The 9342-nt window shown below is 44.5% G+C and overlaps 1 protein-coding gene across 7 annotated transcripts; it reads right to left on the bottom strand.

Annotated features, from left to right (window-relative positions):
* Positions 1-6263: 6263 nt before the first annotated feature.
* On the bottom strand, positions 6264-8982 carry LYSET (lysosomal enzyme trafficking factor). 7 transcript variants are annotated; one of them, XM_061998621.1, is made up of 3 exons: positions 8870-8982; positions 7162-7242; positions 6264-6830 (listed from the first exon to the last, which is right to left on the bottom strand). In XM_061998621.1, exons 2-3 carry the CDS (start codon positions 7164-7166, stop codon positions 6419-6421), a joined length of 417 nt encoding a protein of 138 aa, XP_061854605.1. In that variant the 5' UTR covers positions 7167-7242; positions 8870-8982; the 3' UTR covers positions 6264-6418. The 7 variants fall into 7 exon arrangements, with proteins under 7 accessions (XP_061854605.1, XP_061854606.1, XP_061854608.1 ...); XM_061998622.1 differs by lacking the exon at positions 8870-8982 and adding an exon at positions 8697-8861; XM_061998624.1 differs by lacking the exon at positions 8870-8982 and adding an exon at positions 8382-8690.
* Positions 8983-9342: the final 360 nt, after the last annotated feature.

Genomic DNA, 9342 nt, shown 5'->3' on the forward strand with positions numbered 1-9342 from the left:
GGCCCTCGCCGAGCTTGAGCGGCGGGTGGCGGAGCTGCTGGCGCCGCTGGTGCAGGAGGAGAGAGAGGCGGCGGGCGGCGGCGCCGGTGAGTGGCGGCGCGGGGGGACGGGGCGGGGCGGGACGCGGTCGAGCCCGCGCCGCTCACCTCAGCCCCGCCTCAACCCTGGCAGGGGATGCCGAGGATACCGCGGAGGAGGAGGAGGAGGATGAGGATGAGGATGACGAAGACGACAACGCCGTGGACACGAAAGCAAGCGCGGATGACCCACCGCCAAAGCGGACGAAAGTTCGGCAGCCCTGACGGTGCGTTCAGGATCGAGTTCAGGTCGAGAGCGGGACCTTGTCGGCGACCTCCGGGCCGGGCGGGCCGCGCTGCGGCCCCTGACTCGCGAGTCAAGTGTCGATGCCGACACTGCCTCAAGGGAAGGCTGCGGCGCGGTGGCAGCAGCGTGCTGCTCACAACGTACCAGCGTTTCACCAAGAAGAATTTCTTGTCAGGTAGTTGACAAATGCAAAATTCTTCTTACAAGCCTTCTCACTGCTGCATTTTCAATGACATCTTCCAAGTCGTGGTATTCCTTGATGTGACTTCAAACTTTTAAATAAAGTAATAAAATCCGGACAGAGTTAATTTGTCAGATATAATTGTAAAATGGAACAAGACAACTTGTATGGAGAGAAAGCGGTATAAAACTGCCATAGTATTCAAGACTTAAAGTCACCTGTAGGGCTGTGTCCATTCCTGAACAGTCCTGCAAGAGTCCTGTACAGTCCTACAAAGGAAGATTATTTTTCTCTGTCATCTAAAAGGTTTTAGTCACCCATCAACCAAGTATTTTTCCTGAAAGAGGTCATAGACAGATTGAAAGAGTTGTGAATCTTGGTTTGAAAAATCCGGGCTTTGTGGCAGCCAGGAAAGTGAGAAGTCAGGGTGAATTTGATAATTGTCTTTGATAGTCCACAATTCAAACACTGCTGTCCTAAGCCTCTTGTCTCCAAATGTTTCTGGGTTTTCTATTTTTTTTCTTTCATGTAGTAGTCAATCTGTCTATCCAGTCTTCCAGTGCTGAACTTTATCCAGGTTGATTTTTAGGCTTGTTTTGTAGTTAAGTAAAGGTAATGTCACAGCTTAATATTTTGCCTACAAAGAGCTCCTAACATCACTTAAGGGAAAAAAAAGTGTTTGAGATGCTCTCTAAAACCAAAACTTTGGGCAGAAATTAGGGGAAATGTAGTAGGGTTCTGCACTGGTTGCTGTGGTTTTAGACAGGGGAGAAAGCAAAAATATTCAACACCTACATTATGTGTAACAGCTCTGGACTGTGTAACTCAGCATAAGCCAGTCTCGCTACAAAGGCTGCTTGTTCTTTCTATAACAGTGCAGCATGTGGAATGTCACTAAGGGAACACTTGCTTCTTGCTAGAGTAAAGTTGTCAAGTGCTTTCTGTATGTTACTGGAATTGCCAAGTTTTGTGTAGCGTTTGCTTTTGTGACCAGCCATAAAGCGTTTTCAACAGCCAGTCCGTAGAGCTAACTGTGGAGCCTGAGTCTTCTCTAGCAGAAATCAGCTGACTGATGTAATAGTTTCAAAAGCTGGTTAGATTTATTTACTTTGTTCCTGTGTTCCACTGGCATAGTTTATCAATTATGGAAACAGAGCAAGTCTTGAGACTTATGTCTGGAGGACAAAGTATCGTTAATAAATGATGATTTTTTTTTATGAGCACAGAGTTGTCTGCATTCACTTGAAATGGAGGGGGAGAAGGGATAAAGTCCAGTAAACATATTTGAGACCCACTTATGTACTCTTTAACAAATTCTCAAGCCTATTATTCTGTTAGCAGAAATGAAGGCTTAACTGAGAAGACGCCAGCTCTGAAGACGAGGGAGCCTGAGTTTCTGAGGGCCTAGGGTGAAAGATTACACAAATTCATTCTGATCTCATCAGGCTACAAGACCTCCAAGTTATAAAATGCTTCCAGTGTTCTAGGGTAGATGATTTATTGCAGGAAATGGCATAGGAGGAAGTGGCTTATCAAAATAGCAAAGGCAAGGCTTGGTACAAAAAAAAGCCCCAAACCTTAGCCTGAAATCTGTCAGAAGGGCTCCTTCCTGTCACCTGTGCTGAAGGGATGACGTGTTTTATGACCTCTTGTACAACTTTGGAAGCTTGTTGCAGAGCTACATCTGAAAGCAGTGTTTCCCCAACTGCCTCCAGACTACAGTCCTAAACAGTCAGGTGTGAATTCTGAGATGGCTAAAAAGTAACATTTCATGCTAGGTATGAATTTGTGGCCTTTATGTATGAACTGTATGTAAAAGGTCCACTGGAGTTTCACAGGCTGAACACCTCTGGGCTAAAGCAACAAAGTGTAACTTTGCTGGTAGAGTAAATGCAGGTAATGTTCCAGAAATGGGATACTTCTTTTTCTGTCAACCTGAACACAGTAACGCTGGCAATTTACCCATTGTAGTCCTTGTGTCATTCTCACTCACTCCAGCTATCAGATATCAGATTCTCTCTAAAAAACACAGCAATCTGTCAGTTCAAACATCATATATGGGCCTTAATGTATGGTAACTAGGTTAACACTCAGCAGTGTAAACTGAGCAGTGGTTTTGGGTACATCCACTACCCAAAATTTACTGGGGCAGTCACAGGCTTTGAGGACAGAGTTGAGCAGAAGTGTCTTCTTGTGGCTCTAGCATGTTCTCTGTTTTCTTAGGGCTTGGTTTAAGGAGAGCTAAACTGAGTCCATTCTTGTAAGTTATCTGTCTGATAAAAGTTACTAAACCACTTTCATGCATTAGGTCATGTGTAGGAAAGAGGGTCTCAGCCAAGACTGGCATGTGAAAAGCAGCCTTTTTTTTTTTTAGAAATTAACAGAGTAATAAGCCAGAGAGCATCCTTTCAAGAAGACAAGGGACCAAGCAAGAGAAAATGAGTTAACAGGTATCCTGGACAAACTGGAAAGTTTTATTCTAAGGCTAAGTCAGTCCTCATTTTTAATTAAAAGTTCTACTTCGCTACTGGAAGGAACATGTATCATAAAGGACACATTTTATTGGGACTTACTTCTATCCAAGTTTGAAGGGCTGCAGGCTGAAGTTATGCTTTTCATGGGACCTGCTCTCCAATGGGAGGCTCAGCAGCACTTAAAAAACAATCATTGCAGATCTTTTCCTGAGACATGAAGGGACTGTGAGGTGAAGGTTGATCGGCTGCTGAAACCAGCTCTGCCCAAGAGTGATGGTCAAGCAGTCTGACAAAGCTTGATATTGTGACACAAACACAACAAAAATGCCAGGGTAGATGGCACAGAGATGAATATTTATCAACCCTGTGTTACAGCTACTCACTTTCTTGGCAGAAAATTCAAGCTGTGAATGAATGCCAAGCTGGTAGAGGTCAGCAATCTTCTGAGGACTTAATTGCTAATCTCTATTATTAGAGCTTCTGCTTTAGGAAGCTCTTCACGATCAGGTCTAAGCTAACTCATTTTAAGTTAAAAGAGTATGAGTAAAAATAGCTTTCCAATCCTTAAGTAGAAGTTGTAGCAATTAATCTTTTCCACCCACTCAGTGGAAAGAAGTAAATTGATTTGTATGAGCCAGTTCTAGTGTAAGCCAGCTTTCCTTAATGCCACTGCTGTAAAAACGGATTTCTGCTATTATCTGTCATTTACAATCAAGAACCGAGAAGTACTGTATTCTTTAAAGAGGTTGTAGCACTTCTTTGAGCTTGATTATTCCAAAAATCTTGTAGATTATGACAACTCGTGTTACAGGCAGTTATCTTCTGACTGAGAACTAATTAGCTTTGACACTATCTACAAATCTGCAGGATAATCAACCTCAGTTATTTCACTGCTACTTTTGAAAGAAGACCAGAGTAAAAACCAATTTAATGATTATTTTTTTATAGCTTTTCCTTTACTTACACTGTAGGTAAATGCTGCACCTTTTGATGTTTCACTGGTGCCAAAAATGCTAGAAGCTATTTTTCTTCTATTGTCTAGTGTTCCTCTGCAGTATGTGAATAGTTCCCACTGATTCTCTCCATTGTGGCTTTCCACTTCAGGCTCAAATCCTTACAGATGTAGCATTTGCTTGAATGAGATTATGTGTCTTTCTGCAGTTAGCTGTAAAGCTCGTGCTTGTCGACAGCTTTAATCCAAAACCAGACTTCTGATGGAAAAGTCTGAAACCACAAAGCTCCCTGGAGTCACCCCTGTGCCAGCACGTGCTTCATGGCTCACAGCATCAGGCAGCTGGGGAAGCTCGGGCACTTCTCCCTATCACTTCCAGTTGTAATGCTTCCTCTTCTGTTCTGCTTTAAATCACTCCCTCTAGACGCCACGCAACTGCTCTGTTTAAAAACTGCCACATCAAGTTACATAGTCTAGCCAGAGGCATCTCCCTGTTACACAACCATAGAGAAGTGACAAAAGGATCCCATTTCATTCATCCTGTCCCAAAACTTCAGGCTTCATTCAAGTAATTAGGGCACAGAGAATAAAAGGAGCAAAATAAATACATTTTAAAAAGATCAACGAAACACACAGGCTGAGGTAAGGACAGGTGAGTAAACGCCAGCAGCTGACTGCCAGCATGGCCTTCTAGCAACAAAAATATACAAAAAGAACAAAAAAGGCCTTGATATCTACCTGCATTAACAGACTTCTGTTTATAAACACTGAAAAGATTTTATTTTACAGATAAATAGAATGATTTTTAAAGTTAGGAAACAACACAACTTAAAAGCTCTGACTCCCAAAGATACTACAAATCAGAGTTTATACTTGATACTTAACTCCAGCATATTGAGATGGCAGCTTCCTCCTTTTCATATTGCACTTAAATTACATCTTGTAAAGGCTCATTGTTTTCATGTCCTAGCACTGATGCTGGCATTTGAAACCAGTGTCTCCAAATATTGACAAATGCAAACAGAAAGTTTAAGGTGTTGTAACTGCCATGCTTAAACACAGCAACACTTCCAAAGCAAGAGAAAGCTCATCTTCTTAAGGATCCCCTTCAAGTAGTCAGAAATGGATTGGCATTTGTGATGATGAGGTACTGACAATCACATACAACTGAAGTCATAATCGAGGCATTTAGTTGATAATTGTTTGGGGCCAGCTGCTTTTGAATACTGTATTTTGCACTGTTTTGACATTTGGAAGGTTACTTTCATCATTGCTGGCTAAAAAACTTTAATTTTCTAAGAAGAAAACAAAAAAAGGATAAGAAGAATGAACAGATTTTATATTATTCAAAATACACAATCCAGTAGTTAGAACTAAATGCTATGCCAGAACAGCAATGAAAAATAAAGGTCAAAACCATGGTAAGAAATCTCAGTGGAATTTCAGTACAACTGAAGAAATCTGCATTCATTGCAGGAATGAGAAGAAGGTATCTTCTTCAAATTTCTGGAAGAAACATAGTTCTCTGTGTTAAAACATGGTTGTAGCAGCCCTCCAACCTAATACCAGTTAACCTTCCACAATTCTTTTTCTAATACATCAGTGCTCTCAGATTCCCACCATGTCCAGAGTGAAATCAGAATGGTGGTAAACTTCAATCACTTGTAATTTTATCAAAAGAGATGTCTACAGGTGGGAGAAGGAAACACACATGAAGTTTTGTGCAGCTTATAGGCTGATGCCAGAATGAGCTGCTCCTGATACCATAGGAAAACAGTTTAAAGCACCAACCTGCAGACTGAGGCCACTCCTCACTGCCTACATCCTACAATGTGGTACTGCTGTGGTCACTGAAAAAAAAGTATGCCACCACAGAAAAAAAAGTACCATTCTCCCTTTAAAGGTTTGCACAAACTTTATTCTTTGCTTCCTGTATTTGTATCTAAACTTAAAGAAAAATAACACATTAAAACCCAGCACTGATGTAGATATTAGTTACTTTAAAAAAAAGAGAAAAAGAAAATAATTGTATGAAGTGCAGCTTTTATCACCATGGTTGATTTTTTTTTTTTGTCCTTTTACATTTACCACAAAAGAAGTGTCTTTTCATTGATTTTACTCCAAGGGAAAACATAAGAAATCACTTTTTTTTTTTTGCACAGAGGAGTAAAGTCATGGACCAGAAAATTATTTCCCCTCAGGACGTTTCAGATGGAGTGTTGCAATTTTGCATCATTAAGGCAAAATGAGGAATACTTCCATCAAGTGTCACCCAGGGCTCTCTCTCCCAGTCCGGCCACTCTGACAGACCCATATTGTAAAACCTTTGTAGTTCTTTTTTTTTTTTTTTTAAATAGAAAACAGTCATTCTCTTCATTGCTTAAGAAAGAAAAGGCTCTTTCCAGCCTTCACTCAGAAGGTCAGTCTCATGATTAGATCAGGCATTAAGCAATCACTTCAGAACAGCTACAGAAACTGGAAACTGAGCTAAGTGTCAATCAGCTGGAACCTACTGATCTGATTAGAGGCCTTCACAAATGTCTGATGACGATTGCAAATGACAGCCAAGCAGATAGGAATGATGCAATACCCAACAGTTTTGGGGTCAGCTCTGGTACAGGAATAGAGGAACAAGAACATCTGCAAATATGGTATTAAAAATATGACGGTCCACAGCCAGAAAGGCAAGGAGAGCAGGCGCACTTTCAAGGAGTGCGCCCATGTGGTTCCTTCCTGCGGTTCCTTGGGGTGTTGCTGAATGTGCTCCAGTGCCAGTTTGTTGTAAGTCTCATTGATTTCAAAGACGTAATAAAAAGCTGCAGCGCTCGCCAACAAGTACAACCCCACACCAATCCATCCCATCCTCTGGCGGAAGTTCATCATTCTCCATGCTCTGCACCTGGAATAAAAGGCAACAGATACATTCAGTACAGCCTGGAGAAAAGGGTGGCTCAGACGAAGCCTGGAGTTTGTATTTCACTTTTTATAACTTCTCCTTACACATGAATAAAACCAGAACACACCTCCACTTCTGAACATCTGATTTCTCTCTACATCAAAGAAAATCATACTGCTACGCCATCGAGAGAGAGGCTGACGGTAATTATTATGTACAATGCTCCACTGATGGCTCTGGCTAGTCTAGGGCCTGCTTGCTATCAAGTTATACCGGTCTACAGTCAAGCACCGAGTGAATAAAACAGAAATCATGAATTGGATAAGTTACTTACCCCATCTGCCCTCAGTGTCTCTAGTCACATGGTGGGGATAATAAAAGACTTTCTATAAAAGTTTGTAAAGTCCTTCGACACCTGCAAGACAAACAGGCGGCCGGGCAGCCACTCGCAGCAGCGCCGCTGCTCGCCTGCAGGGCTGCAGCAGCCAGGGTTGTTAGGCTCTAGGTGAGTGCCCATCTATGAACCATACAAAAGGACATTTTCAATCTGAATATAAGACACGTACTGAAGGTATGGATTTGTACCCATCTGCACACAGGAAGATGCCATAAACACGTTACTTGCACCCAATGGTACGTTCTGTGCCAACAGCTACAGTGAGCTCTCTGGAGGAAAGGAGTTCAACATCTGTACTAGGAACCAGCTTAGTGCAGAACAAACGAGACACCAGTCAACTGACACTTTTCAGAAGCACCACAGACACTACTGCGCTTGATTTTAGCTCCTTTAAGATCTCTGCCTAGCTGTTTGGGTCTAGGGAACTTGAAACACCCTTCCAATCAGTCACAAACACTCTAGCTGATGTATCTCCACTCAAACCAAAAAGTCATGAACATCTTCCCTCAAAATCACCCTTGGGCAGGGCAGAGAGAACCACCACTTCACTGCAGCTGGTTAGAACTATCCTAACCAATATGCTTACCCTTCCTTCCTTTCTTAAGAGAAAGGTAAAATAAATTTATGCAGTATCATTTTAAGAATATATATCGGGCTTTAAAAATACTAGGCAGAAATGCTTACTTAAGGATGACTTATGCATACAGAAGTTATTCACCTCAGTACACGACAGTTTACCCTAATTGATAGAATCACGACACCTTTGTAAATGTCCCTTCCTGAGGCCAGGCTAATCTGTCTGGTTAGCAATCTTGAAAGGCTTCCTACTTTTCAATACCTGAAAGATATCCTCAATTCTGATCTGACAGAATCTGGCCAGGGTAGTCCTGGAGAAGCTGTTCTGTCCCTCACACTGCTGCCTTTACAGTGGCTACAACAGTCAAACACACAGTGACAGTAATAAACTGAGACTGCCACTACTTGTGTCTGTGACAGCTCTTTGCTGTTTAGCTTACCCTTCCATGTAACTTCACATGATGTTTCCTGTTAACACATCAAATTAATACTCTTAGCAGGAAAACGAAAAAAAAAAAAAGTCTGTGTAAAGAGCTGTTAACCGACTGGGAAGAAACTTCACTCCCTTAGTCCATGTTTACCTGACAGCAAAGCCACCGCATGCTTCTTCCAGCCTGAGGCGTTCCAGAGCCGGCTAACAAGCAGCCAGGCACTTTCAGAGACAATAAACCTCCGAAAGGAATGCACGTATGGAAAGCACAAACCCCATCACAACTGCAGTCCATTTACGAAGGGTAACATTAGCTGTTTTTTCTCCTGCCCCCGCTCGGCAGCAGTAGCCTGACGGGGACTCTAACTCTGGGTTACACTGAAGGCGGCGGCGAGAGCCCTCAGAGCTTTCTCATTCTTCTTTTCCGTTTCGAGACACGACTGTTACTTGCAGCTTTCGGACATACCCGCCATGGTTACCGGAGCCGTTCACCTCCATTCCGCGGGTGCTCCAGGGCTGTGCCCCGCGCAGGCCGCACAGGCCGGCTGCGGGCGATGACCACGGCGGGGCCGACCCCGCGCTCCGGGCGGGACGCGCTCCGCCGCAACGACCCCTTCACCGACGCCGGTAGCCCCTTACCTTCCTCCAGCAGAGAAGGAGGGAGCGGGAGGGCGGCGGCAGGCGGCCCGCTCCCCTCAGCCCCCGCCGCCGCGCCGGCTGCCGCAGGGTCCCGCCGGGCCGCCGCGCCGCTGCCGGACCGCCGCCATCGCCACCGCCCGCCGCGCTCGGACCGCGGCGCTTCCGGCATCCGGACCGCCGCTTCCGGGCCGCGTCGAGCCGCATCCGGGGCGGGGCGGGGCGGGGCGAGGCGGGACGGGCTGGCCGGCAGCCATGTTGGCTCGGGCCCGCGCCCCCGTGTGGCGGGGTTGGCATCGCCAAAAATGGCGCCCCATGGCCGGGGGACTGCTGCGTGCTGCAGGGCTACCGAGGTGATGAGGGCACTGGAGCACTGTTTGATGAGGAAACGCACCCACTTGAAGGGTGGGTCTCGAGAAGATGGGGCGAATCTTTTATCTGACAGGACAAGGGGTAACAAGCATAAGCTGGAACAC

This window comes from Colius striatus, chromosome 6, assembly GCF_028858725.1.
Source record: "Colius striatus isolate bColStr4 chromosome 6, bColStr4.1.hap1, whole genome shotgun sequence".
NCBI lineage: Eukaryota > Metazoa > Chordata > Aves > Coliiformes > Coliidae > Colius > Colius striatus.